Source organism: Rosa chinensis, chromosome 6, assembly GCF_002994745.2.
Source record: "Rosa chinensis cultivar Old Blush chromosome 6, RchiOBHm-V2, whole genome shotgun sequence".
In the NCBI taxonomy this organism is placed as follows: Eukaryota; Viridiplantae; Streptophyta; class Magnoliopsida; order Rosales; family Rosaceae; genus Rosa; species Rosa chinensis.
The window spans coordinates 57,323,233-57,336,128 of NC_037093.1; the positions used below are offsets into that span (position 1 = coordinate 57,323,233).

At 38.2% G+C, this 12,896-nt stretch overlaps 1 protein-coding gene and 1 pseudogene across 1 annotated transcript; both read left to right on the top strand.

The window, feature by feature from the left end:
* The first annotated feature begins 1,442 nt into the window (after nt 1-1,442).
* Nucleotides 1,443-6,140, top strand: LOC112173037 (flavonol synthase/flavanone 3-hydroxylase). Its single transcript, XM_024310584.2, has 2 exons — nt 1,443-1,983; nt 5,338-6,140. Exons 1-2 carry the CDS (start codon nt 1,484-1,486, stop codon nt 5,882-5,884), a joined length of 1,047 nt encoding a protein of 348 aa, XP_024166352.1. The 5' UTR covers nt 1,443-1,483; the 3' UTR covers nt 5,885-6,140.
* An 805-nt stretch (nt 6,141-6,945) lies between these two features.
* Nucleotides 6,946-10,182, top strand: LOC112173441 (annotated as a pseudogene).
* The last annotated feature ends 2,714 nt before the right edge of the window (nt 10,183-12,896 follow it).

The following is a 12,896-nucleotide window of genomic DNA, read 5'->3' on the forward strand; positions in this document are numbered from 1 at the left end:
TCCAAAACCTAAAATTCAAATCACGAATCAACTAGGGGAGAGGATCCTCTCCTAAGCTAGTTTTCTAGCCAAGCTACTGAGCTTTCACTCATATCAAGACACATGGCTAATATCACATCCAATTGTCTACATCTCTTTTGAGTTATGATTGTAAGTACTTTTGTCTCTACTTTCTCCTCCATTCTTTCTTATCCAATGGACTACGTCTCTTTTTTGAGTTATGATTGTACTGATAGTGTGTCCCTCTCTTCTCTTTCCTCTATTCTTTCTTATCATTTTCCTCTCTGATAGACTGATAGTGTGTCCCTCTCTTCTCTCTCCTCTCTCCTCTGTTTTTGTCTTTCTGAGGAGCACCAAAGGGCAAAATTAAATCATTCTAAAAAAAAAAAAGAAAAAAAAAAAGGCAAAATTAAACATTAAGAGGAAATCATTGTTCATCTCTACTTTAATTCATTGATGAAGAGAAAATTCTTCCCTCTGGGTCTAGCCCAAAATTCTTCAAAGTTCAAGTGATGAGAAGAAACTCTTGCATCTGGGTCTATCCCAAAAATTCTTCAAAGTCTAAATGATAACATGCAATTCCATTCAAATGATGTGCTTGTTGTATTCATTCCATCACGAACTCTGATTTTTGTGTTTTTTTTGTTTTGTTAGCATGTTCTTTGATTTCTAATCTCAAGAAGCTCACTCATTATCCATTTATTACCACCACTATCAGTCTCTCACCATCCCTCATCACCGAAATCCTCGACCTCTGCTAGTGTCTTCTTCAGCGTCATTAATGGAGGAAGAAAGAGAGAAAGGAAGGGACCAGCAACGAAAACAAAAACTATGCTTGCTGGAAAGCAAATGAAATTCAAATCTATTGTAGACTATCAAATTAATCAAATGAAAGAACTTGTTTCAGCTAAAGATTATCCGAGTGATTTTCGATCATGAGAGTGAAGAACGTAAGGAAAAGAAGAACATAAGAGAGAGAAAGGGACATAAAAGAAGGAATTGTGGAGTGTGGACCATTAGATAACATGTCGTTATTTGGTATAAAGCTCAAGTAGCTCACCTATAAAACTATGAGAAGGTCTTAGGTAGGGTTGCCACGTGGTGGGGCAGTGCGGCCCTCCAATCATTGTCTAGCAAGGGGGGTATTTTGGGTATTTTATCTTGCAAATTGAGGACAGTTTTGGAACAAAATTTTTTTTTTTTTTGAATTTTGATTGGTGGGCCGCACTGCCCTACCACGTGGCAGCCCCTACCCAAGACTTTCTCTAAAACTAGTCCTCTCCCAATCCATTTTCCAACCTAACAATTAAATAAGAATTGTTAGGTGGTGTTTTTATCAAAAGATAAACTGGAAGCGCACGTTTTCTTTTTTATCGCTTCTTTGGCTCTTTGCTCTTCTAAACATTTCGCCCCAATAACGAACTTATTCTTAAGCACGCTATTATAACATTATATATATACCTCCAATGCATCATAGATGTAGATGCACATTGCACTACTTTGCTTAGTAATTGTCCTTGCAAAATTAATGGACGTAGAGAGAGTCCAAGCCTTGGCCTTGCGTGGGCTCAACGAGCTCCCAGCGAAGTTCATCCGCCCGACTCATGAGCAACCCGAGAACAGCAAGGCCTTGGAGGGAGTCACCGTGCCGGTGATCTCCCTGGCTAAACCACATGACATTGTCGTGAAGGAAGTGGCTGAGGCAGCCTCCGAGTGGGGCTTCTTTCTCATCACTGACCATGGCATACCAGCTTCTTTGATAGAGCAGTTACAGAAGGTGGGCAAAGAGTTCTTTATGCTGCCACAGGAGGAAAAAGAGGCTTATGCAAATGACCCTGCTAATGGCAAATTTGATGGGTATGGAACCACGATGACTAAGAACCTTGATGAAAAGGTTGAGTGGATTGACTATTTCTTTCACGTCACTGCTCCTCCATATAAGGTCAACGATGAAATCTGGCCTAGGAATCCTCCATCATACAGGTACGTGTAGTCTATATATAGCTAGCCCGAGATACGTTATTAGTTTGACAAAAGGATACCAATTAGCTATTTAAAGATTTATCTTAGTACTAATTTGCTATCCAATATTTTTAAAATTAGATAATTGAGCATTTTGGGTAAATTTTCATATAACAAATCATATAGCACATGTAAATGTTTGGTCGGACGGAGGCAAACAAGTTAATTTGTGAAAATTTAGTATTTTGATTAATTTTAAAGACCTATAGTAGAAAATTGACTAAAATAGGGTTTGACAGAATGGCATCGATGGGTGGGAGTTTCTGTAAAACACTGTCGGCGCTTCCCCTAGTGTCGTATACCTTGAGAGTGGTGCAAACTGTCTCTTCTTTTCTTCTGTTTTGTTCCATGAAGGCGTGGTCTTCGTCTTCTTTTGTGGTGGTGAATCGTGATTTTATTCCTCTCTCAAGTCGCCACGACCTGGGAACCATTGTTGAATTCGGTTTGGCGAACTAGTGAGGGTGGTTGGCTAGTTTTCGATGGAAAAGGGAGGTCCTGGGTCAGATCCGGATTTGGGATTTGTTGTGAAATTTTAATTAAAACTCACAAGCGCACGAATCGTCGTTAGTATAGTGTGCAAGTACGAGGTCGTTCTAACTAAGGATTGATAATCAATTTCAATCCTAACTCAATTCTACAAAAACAAATAAACAATCAAACTAAAGAAGATATGGTTTTGAGGTTTTCAACAAAACAAATAATGTGAAAATGAAAGAAAGAAACAAACAAACAAAGTTTATAAGTCGAAAAGCAAAGATGATAGAATTTAGGGTTTTAGAATCAACCACTAACAATCCAATTTATGTTTCGATACAATTAACGGATTATTTTGTTTCTTTTGATGACAATTCTCGTATCTAAGTCCAGGTACGGCACTTAGACCATAGTTTTTCTTGAGTGTATGATTCTCTCCAGGTATGGCAGAGGTTGTATATCCTAACATGCAGTTTATCCAAGTACGGCATAAATTTAACACATAGAACTCATTACATTCTAGAAAACAAGAGAAACATGCAAACCATTACTTCAGGTACGACAATAATGTAATTCACAACTCTTAATCACAAGAAGCTAATTTGAATTATATTGCAGGTACGCCTCAAATTCATCTTCTAATTACTAGATGCAAAGCCCTAAGGTGATCAATCAAAGAACTTAAACATAAAGCATCAATTCAAATAGTGACTAAGAATTCATCATAAAGAAACTATAAATCCATCAATATAACATCAAAGTACATAAACAATCATGATAGGGCATCATCTTAACCCTAGACAAAGGTTTAGCAAAATATAAATAAATAAAACATAGAAAAAAAACATAAAAAGAATAGAAGGGAAAAGATGGAGAAGATGGATAGTCGTCTCTGCTCTGCCTACATTGTGCTCCCAAGACTCCTTCCTCATGTAAATTTGTGCTCCCTTATATAGGGAAGATTTCTGATCATCTTTGGCTTCATGTTTCCTTGTAAAACTTGGGTTTAGATTCCTTTATTCATTTGGAATGGGAAAACCTTGAAATATCTCTTGTAGAAGTAGGAATAAGTTCATCATTTAATCATCATCTGAATTAACTTCCTTGAAACATTAGGATTGATGATCTTGTGCCACGGAACTTGAGTTCTCCACGAGTAGTTGTAAATTCCCGAGCAGATTTCATGTCCTACCTATCTTCACTCAAATAATCATAACTTTCTCCAGAAGTATTGAAATCGAGATCCATAAAATTCTACAAAAAGTAGACATTTGTAGATTTCCATGCATATAAGGGTCATTGTCTGATTCGATCTGGATAACTCCCAGTAATTCGGCGAAGTTGGATGTTCTACACAGACAGATTCCCAGTCTCAGATTGCACATTGTCTTTCAATTAATCCTACTTAGCTCATTTTGGCTTCTTTTCTTCTTTCTATGGAACAAACCTATAAAAACACTAAAAGATGTAAATGAATCATAAATAAGGAGAACTAAACATAAAAACCGACATTAAGAGGCATAGAAATATAGGAGAATATGAGCACATCAGGATCCAGATTCTTTGAAGGCGTCATGGAAATCCAATCTAGAAGTTGGATGACAGAGGTCGTTGGCTGCTGGTTTCCTACAGTTTCTTTGTGGCGGTGGCCAATTGTTGGTGGCGGAGATTGTCTGTTAGAATTGAAGGGTTTGGCTACTGTGGTTTTGCCATCGAGTTGTTAGAGGGAGTGGTTCATTCTCTCAGGCGAGCGGCGATGGCATCGCAAGTGGAGTTTCGCTAGTGAGGCAGTGCGCGGGGTACTGGTGTAGGGTTTTGGTGCGCCAGCAACAACAGGGCATGTTACCAAGACGAGTTGACTGTTAGGAGATGACCTAATGCGACTTGGGCTCCAGTCTATTATTTGGACTTGGACCTAAAATTTTTTAGGCTGGCTATAACAGTAGAAATTAGGCTTAGTAAGTCTTGGATCCGGATCTATGATCCAGGTGGTTTTTCTATCAAAACTTGGGATCCGGGACAGCTCTCGATTCTATATCCAACCTTTTATTTAGTTTGGGATCAATACCGCGAGGAACTGCTGGGATTATTAGTCTGAGCTTGTTAGCGAGTCTACTGATGGATGTTGCGGAAAAATTTTATTGTCAGTTTCTTATTAGTTTATCCCCCCCCCCCCCCCCCCCGAGCTTCACTTAATAAGTGAAGTGGTATTGCGTTTAGCGGTGTCTCTTTCTTACCGCCCTATAGGAGCGGGTCACTGTGTAATATTGCTTCTTCCATATTGAATAAAAATGTCTAACCTCCTTCAACTCAAAGAAAATTGACTAAAATAAACGTAGGGTGGTACATAAATTGGCCGTAAGCCTTTACTCATTATGCTGAGTACAAAGATGATACTCGGGGACTTTAGTGCTCTCTCTCTATATATATTCTCTTAATAATAGTGTTGTTGTAAAACAATATTGAAAGCTAGAATTTGAGAGAGAGAGTTTAGATGTAGAGAATAGAATGTGTGTATTCATCTCACTATGAAGAGGTTTATATAGGAGTACATGGTGTACACAAAAATGTAACGTTTAATAGCAACGTCTTTTACTCCTACAGACAATCCTATCAATTACCAATCTATAGGGAGAGGCACCTATTATTCAACATCTATTTACATGATTTATCCATAATTATTTACAACAAGTGTGTGTGTGTGTGTGTGTGTGTGTGTGTGTGTGTGTGTGTATGCTTCTGGTTTTACCTCTAATAACATAAAAGTTACCTACATCGAGCAGTTGCACCAAGTTACTTGAGCTAGCATTTAACCATCTACATATATAACAACACATACAGGGAAGTAAATGAAGAATACAGTAGGGAAATGCTGAGAGTAACAGACAAGCTACTGGAGTTGCTTTCCGAGAGTCTAGGCCTGGACAAGCAGGTACTAAAATCACATGTCGGAGGTGACAAAATAGAGCTGGAAATGAAGATAAACATGTACCCGCCATGCCCACAGCCGCAACTGGCTCTCGGAGTTGAGCCTCACACAGACATGTCGGCCCTCACCTTGCTGGTTTCGAACGATGTTCCTGGTCTTCAGCTGTGGAAAGATGGTAACTGGGTTTCAGTAAATTACCTAACCAAGACAGGAGCAATCTTCGTTCACATTGGTGATCAGATGGAGGTGTTGAGCAATGGCAAGTACAAGAGTGTTCTTCACAGGAGCTTGGTGAACAAGGAACGGTTGCGCATGTCGTGGGCTGTGTTCGTTGTGCCGCCGCATGAGGCGGTCATTGGGCCTCTGCCAGAGCTTTTGGATGAACAAAACCCTGCCAAATACTCTACCAAAACATATGCTGAATACCGGCACCGCAAATTCAACAAAATCCCACAGTGAATGAGTGGTTTAATTAATGTGTTGCTGAGTTGCTCATTGGGTAAAAATAATTTCTTCATAAGGTTCATATGTTTTGTTGTTTGTCCGAGTATAAAAAGTGGGGTTTTGTCCAAAAAAATAAAAAGTATATAAAGTGGGGATTTGTGATGCAATCTCTGCACTTGGTGCTTTGTTATTTCTTTCTTCGGTTAATTCTGTTTGTTGTATTGAACAAAAAATAAAGGGGAGTAAAATTACATTCTGCACTTCAACTTTCTAATTTTAATGTATTCTATAACTTCAATCGTTGCTTTTACCGTTTTGCCCTTATGTCCTATCACCCATAAGCATCTTTCTTGCAATACCCAACAACAATCAGCTCTTCCATGGAGGCTCATTTACACCAATCTCTGTCCCGTCTCAAGAGTGGATGAATGATCATAAACCGACCTTCAATCCCAGAAGTCCAGCTTACAATTAGACCCCAACCTTCAATTTCTTCTTCTCTTTTTTGGTAAAATCATCACCTTCAAAATCAATCCTATAATGTCCTTTGAAGTTTGAACCCGGACTTCAATTTTTTTTCTTCATTAGCTGCTCATCCTTGTCTTTTTCTAAGAGGTAGATGAAGACCCATTAATGTTCGAACTAGAATTCCTTGTGAGGATGTTGGAAATGTTTGATCTTACAAGTTCTATATTGATTTTCAATGCTTTTGGGTGGACTGAAGAACTAGAAATAACCCAAATACTTCAATTTAGATCAGATCTCAAGCACCCAAAAGCTAAATTTCAATGGTGAACTAAATCCAAGAGATCAAAGACTGGGAATCAAAATGTGAAAGCCGAAGATTTTGCTATAAGATCTTGGTACCTTAATTAGCTCAAGTATAGAGATAACATGGGAATTAGCTTCCACCCACCTCAGTCCTCCACAAAGAGAAAGAATCTGAAATTCCAAGCAAAGACCAAGTCTTGCAAAACGCAGAAGTCAATGGTCGCCAATAATTCAAAGCCATACCAAAGGGGAGTGCAAATTTCACTCCCCCTTTTACATTCTGCAATACTTTTTTATTTTTTTTATAATATTTCTTCTCTAACTCTTATTTGCGTTCCCAAATTACCCTTAATCTCTCTATCGAAAGCAAACTGATATTGCTCTCCCAGTCTCCCTCTCTCTGTGTACGTTTTGATCCTCCCTCTCTGTATGTCACATTCTTCCATTATCTCTGGTGAACCTGGGCTAAGGGAAGTGGTCAAATAAGATTGTATAAATCAATATACTGATTTAGTGATTTGTTTATAGTACAATTGAAATTAAAGATTATATCTCCATATCAAATTGAAACCCAGATGTGCTCCTCCTCCCCGTCGCCGACACTGACAGCGATTTGGTCTGGCTCCGCTGCTCCGCCTGCAAAAGCCATTCAGCAAGAGCTACCATTCTTTATCCTAATGCTTCGATAAAAAATAAACCTTTTCTATATGGTCAGGAACGGAGTTTATAGAAAGACAAAACAGAAGTAGGCGCGGTTTAGAATGTAGGGTAACGATATAGATGACAGTGCCTACTGCCTATCATTCCAATGTGGTGATGCAAATGCACTCATCTCCAAAACTGAAAATCAATCTTAGGGGAAAGTTAGGTAGATAGGTTATATTACAGCACCAGCTGCACTTCATTCTTCATGGCTGAACCTGATCGAACCTGCTCTTCCGTTTTGCAACAAGCATATTGACTTGGTGATTATAGATAACCATAACGTTATTCCCCAGAACCAAAAATGCAGGTAGAGAGAGTTCAGGCGTTGGCCCTCGGCATGCTCAACGAGTTACCGGAAAAGTTCATCCGCCCAGCCCACGAGCAGCCCTTGAACACCAAGGCCGTGGAGGAAATCGCGGTGCCGGTCATTTCCCTAGCAAAGCCACACAACATCATCGTCGAGGAAGCTTCCGAGGCAGCTGCCCAATGGGGCTTCTTTCTGATCACTGACCATGGGATACCAGCTTCATTGATAGAGGAGTTACAGAAGGTTGGCAAGGAGTTTTATATGCTGCCACAGGAGGAAAAAGAGGCCTATGCAAATGACCCTGCTAGTGGCAGATTTGATGGGTATGGAACTAGGATGACCAAGAACCATGATGACAAGGTTGAGTGGATTGACTATTTCTTTCACCACACTGCTCCCCCATCTAAGGTTAACTAGGATATATGGCCTAAGAATCCTCCATCATACAGGTAACTAATCACAGTTCCAGCACTGATTTTTGTCTCTGATTAAGTTCTCTGTTTGTTTTATTAGTTTTCAATGTTCTTCCTTTTTCTAGGTATAATGTCTACGGTATTTGGATAGTAATAAGACCACTTTCAGCATCTCTATTTTGGTATTTTGGCTACTTAAGAAAATATGTTTAGGAAAATCAATCTGCCAGTATGTTTAGAAAAACTAGAAACAAACATTCTCTCTTAGAGTATAAATGACTCTTTGTTATTTGTGCTAAACTTAAAATATTAATTTTTTAATTGCTTTGTGTAATATCTATTCAAACCTCCAAAATTAACATTTGGACCTCTTGACTTATTTGCTTTTTATATACTAACTACACCTCTCTAATCTTTCTAAAATGCCCTTAACTTGAATAAAAACTAAAATTCTCCCACAAGCAAGTTTTCCTTCCACTCATCCTTTACCCAAGGAATCAGACGAGACCATCATTGAAAGGGCAAGGGAAACAAGGGAGTCAAAAGGAGCTAAAGCAAAGATATTGAAATATAATTGAAACATGGAGTATAGTGATCAAGAGGATTAATCAGGATACTTATTTATAAGCGGATAAGCCAAGAATTTTAGAATTGCCTTGTAGCAGCTTGTTTTCGTCCTTCATGTTTAAATGGCCCAGTACATAAACAATCTAGAGCTTCAAAGTTATTGAAAATGCCAATCTTGCTTATTGATAAGCCATTAACATATTGATATCAAAACAAAAAGGGGGTTGAAGAAAAACTTCTGACGCTGGAGATATTTTTTATGAAACAGAAGTTCTTTGAGCCCAGATTGAAAAACAATAGAAAAAGGGAAAATGGAAATATGCAAAACCATACATATATGAAGGCTTCGAAAGAAGATGTAATTACTAAACCATCACTTGCTTTCATTGATTTTGATGCACAAATTGGAGTTAAAGGTTAGAAGAGATGGAAAAAGAATTTATGAGTTGTTATACTTTGAAAATTATAAAAGAAACTCGATTCAAATCAATTGTTTAACATAATGGATGTATCATCTAGCATGACAGATTGATTTGAGGGGAAACTATATATGTTGAAGAGAAAAATGAAAGAGATTAATTGAATGGGTTTGACGATCAGGAAGATGATCTTTTTTATTTTATTTTATTTTATTTTTTTTACAGTTTGTGTCTTTATTGGTCATTCAATAGAGTTGAAGTTGATAAGATCAATTATCACTTCAAAAAAATTGGAGGTCCAAATAGAAATTTTAGAGGTATGAATATAAGCACTCTTATGTATAATACACTTTTTAAGTTTTTTTTCTTTTCTAATTTAAAAAAATATATAAAGTCGTAAATAACTAATTATAGAGAAAGTGCCGGAGATGAAGACTAAAACTGACTAGCTACTTTTTTACTTGTGTTCCTATGTTTTACGGTTTTACCATAGGTGTGACACAGGCAAGTGAATGAAGAGTACAAGAAGGAAATGCTGAGAGTAACGGACAAGCTATTGGAGGTGCTTTCAGAGGGTCTAGGTCTGGATAGGAAGGTATTGAAATCCCATATGGGAGATGGAGCAGTGGAATTGGAAATGAAGATAAATATGTACCCGCCATGCCCACAACCCCAACTAGCCCTTGGCGTTGAGCCTCACACCGACATGTCCGCCCTCACCTTACTGGTTTCGAACGATGTTCGTGGCCTTCAGCTGTGGAAAGATGACAATTGGGTTGCTGTGAATTACCTGCCAAATGCAGTCTTTGTTAACATTGGTGATCAGATGGAGGTCCTGAGCAATGGTAAGTACAAGAGTGTTCTTCACAGGAGCTTGGTGAACAAGGAACGGTTGCGCATTTCATGGGCTGTGTTCATTGCGCCACCACATGAGGCTGTGATTGGGCCTCTTCCGGAGCTTGTGGACGAGCAAAATCCTGCCAAATACTCAACCAAAACATATGGTGAATACCGACACCGCAAATTCAACAAGATCCCACAGTAGATGAGTAGTTTAGTTAGTATGTTTCTCATTGGGACTCAAGAATTTCTTCACAGATTTATATGTTTTGCTGTCTAAGTAGGTAGAGTGGGGATTCGCACTTAGTAGTTGAACCTTATGAGGGTCTTCAGAATTTTATGTCAGTTCATTGTCGTTATCAATCTTTGTTGTATTAATGCTCCAATAATGATGAACTCATGAACCCAATATGAACTGTTTCAATATTTGATTACGAGTACAGACAGATGCCAGTGGCAATGATTGGATTTAAGCTAGCTATCAATAACTGTTATAACGTATGGCAGATGAACAGAAACTAGTAACTAGCTAAACTAATGGCATAAGGAAAAGGGAGGATGAAGTTGTGTACTGGGATCACTTACAACTTACAAGTCACACCAGTCCTTACAACAAGAAGGCTTATTAACGCTTTGCAAGTCCTTCGGCGAACCTCAGTAGCCCATCTTTCCATGTCCTCACATGATTCCCATACTTTGCTTTCTGATTCCCAATCCCATATATCCTTGAAGATAGAATCTGTACCTCCTGCATTATATTAATCACGCAATATAAGTTTTAACCAAACAAATCCTATAGCTAAGAAAGATCTTTTGCTTTTTTGGCCCACAATATCTAAAAGAATATCAACTCTCTGGATGGAACACATATAAAAGTTTTTGCTATAGATGACCAGGCTAACCTCTGGATAACATGTAAGCATAAATGTTATATGTATTCATCAAATACGTTTTACATGCATTTTGGAATAAGAACGACTCTAAGAATCATGTAATTCACTTCCTAGAGTTTTGGCTTCTCGTTTTTGTTTCGTTTCTTTTTGGTAAAATCCTGTCATTCATATTGATGGCAACTTCACCAATTATGCCCTAAACAGACTGAAAAGGCAAGAAATACAATCAACCCTGCCCACTATATTAACAAACCTTGCTTCCAGTGACTCCCAAAATCTATGGATATATCTCCTACCTAAAGTCTAAAAGATATCGATGTGATACAGTATATCGCAGATCAAGAAGAAACAAGTTCGTTTTCTAAAATAATTGTGGGTGTACTATTTAGTACAAGCTTCTTTTCAATCTTAGATATTGCAAGGGGAAACGAGTTTCAGAAAGTCACTACTGAGATAGATACCTACGAAAATCACATACCTGCTGGCAGAAAGGTAATATTTGCTTCTGCGTCATTAACCTGCAGAGGAAGAAATTGTTTCACGACTAAAAGAGCTGTTCGAATGTCAAGAAAGCCTACTTCCACCATCCTCTTCAAAACTCTGGCTTGGAACGTTTTTCCCCTGTGACAGAGTAAAGAAATTAGTTTATTTGATCTGAAAATAATCCTGAAACTAGATAAACTAGATACTGGATGGAGTGCAAATCACTCAAGAAAAAATCATGCTAAACTAGCGTTACAATTCTGGAAAAAAATATGAAAAAGGAAGTTATTCCAATAATAATGGCACTGACAAACCTAGAAGCATCCCTGAGTGGTGATTGAAGTTCTGGGGCAGGTATTAGTCGAGCAAGGAATGCAGACTCCCCCAAACTTAGAAGAGATGGGTGCTTCCCAAAATAGAATTTGGATGGAGTGCAAATCACTAAAAGAAAAAGTCATGCTAAACTAGCTTTACAATTCTGGAAAAAAAAATGAAAAAGGAAGTTATTCCAATAATTATGGCACTGACAAACCTAGAAGCATCCCTGAGTGGTGATTGAAGTTCTGGGGCAGGTATTAGTCCAGCGAGGAATGCAGACTCCCCCAAACTTAGAAGAGATGGGTGCTTCCCAAAATAGAATTTGGATGCTGATTCAATGCCATATATTCCATGTCCCCAGTATATCTGTTACACATCCTACCTCTGTTATATATGATATCCATTCATGAATCTGGTTAACAATTGAAAATGAGGACATTGCTACATTTCAATTTATACATTCTCATGCTCCATAATGTATATGATTATATCTATACTATATATATGAAAATAGCTAATGATCTGTCTTGTACATTCAGAACTAGTAATCCCTGAAGATGGACAGTCATACAGACCCTCTTCCTTCACAGATCAGGTAGAGCCGTGGAGGTAGTTCTACTCAGGCAAATACTAAGCATCCAGAAATGGACGCAAAGAGAACGTCTTTACTGTTTCTACTTAATCACTATTTCATTTTCATATGAGAAGGGAAGTTCTACACGAGTGAGTTTGAACAACACTAATGAGAGATGTTATCCAGGACAATCTTGTAAATTCTATATTTGTGGAGAAACAGGTAATCACAAATACTATATATCAGACAAAATAAGTATACTGATCTGAATATCTGATAATTGAGAAGTATACTTGACCTTGCTCATATAGCAGCTCAATATCTCCCCTTTTAACAATGTCCTCTCCAAAGCTAGCGACAACACCGCCTCAACCATTTTTCTTGACAGTGTGCGTTCATTTTTCAGGAAAGTATTTTTCACCAGCTGCCATGTGGGATTAAGGCTTAGTTTGGGATTGCTGTGCTGTGAGAGGAAGCACTTCCGAACTTGCTGTGAGAAGAAGCAGCTGAGGTGTTTGGTAGTGTGCTGTGAGAACGAAAAGCAATTTGTAGGTGTTTGGTAAGTTGCAAGGCAAAAGTGACCATTCCAAAACAGTTACTAAACGAAATTAGTTGTTGAGTAGGTTAAAGAAGAAAAGAATAGTTATATTTATGAAACTGAATACTCAAACAGAACATAAATTCCATTCAGCTAAGAACCCACATCAGTGACAACCTTTTGGCCTCTCATACAGCAG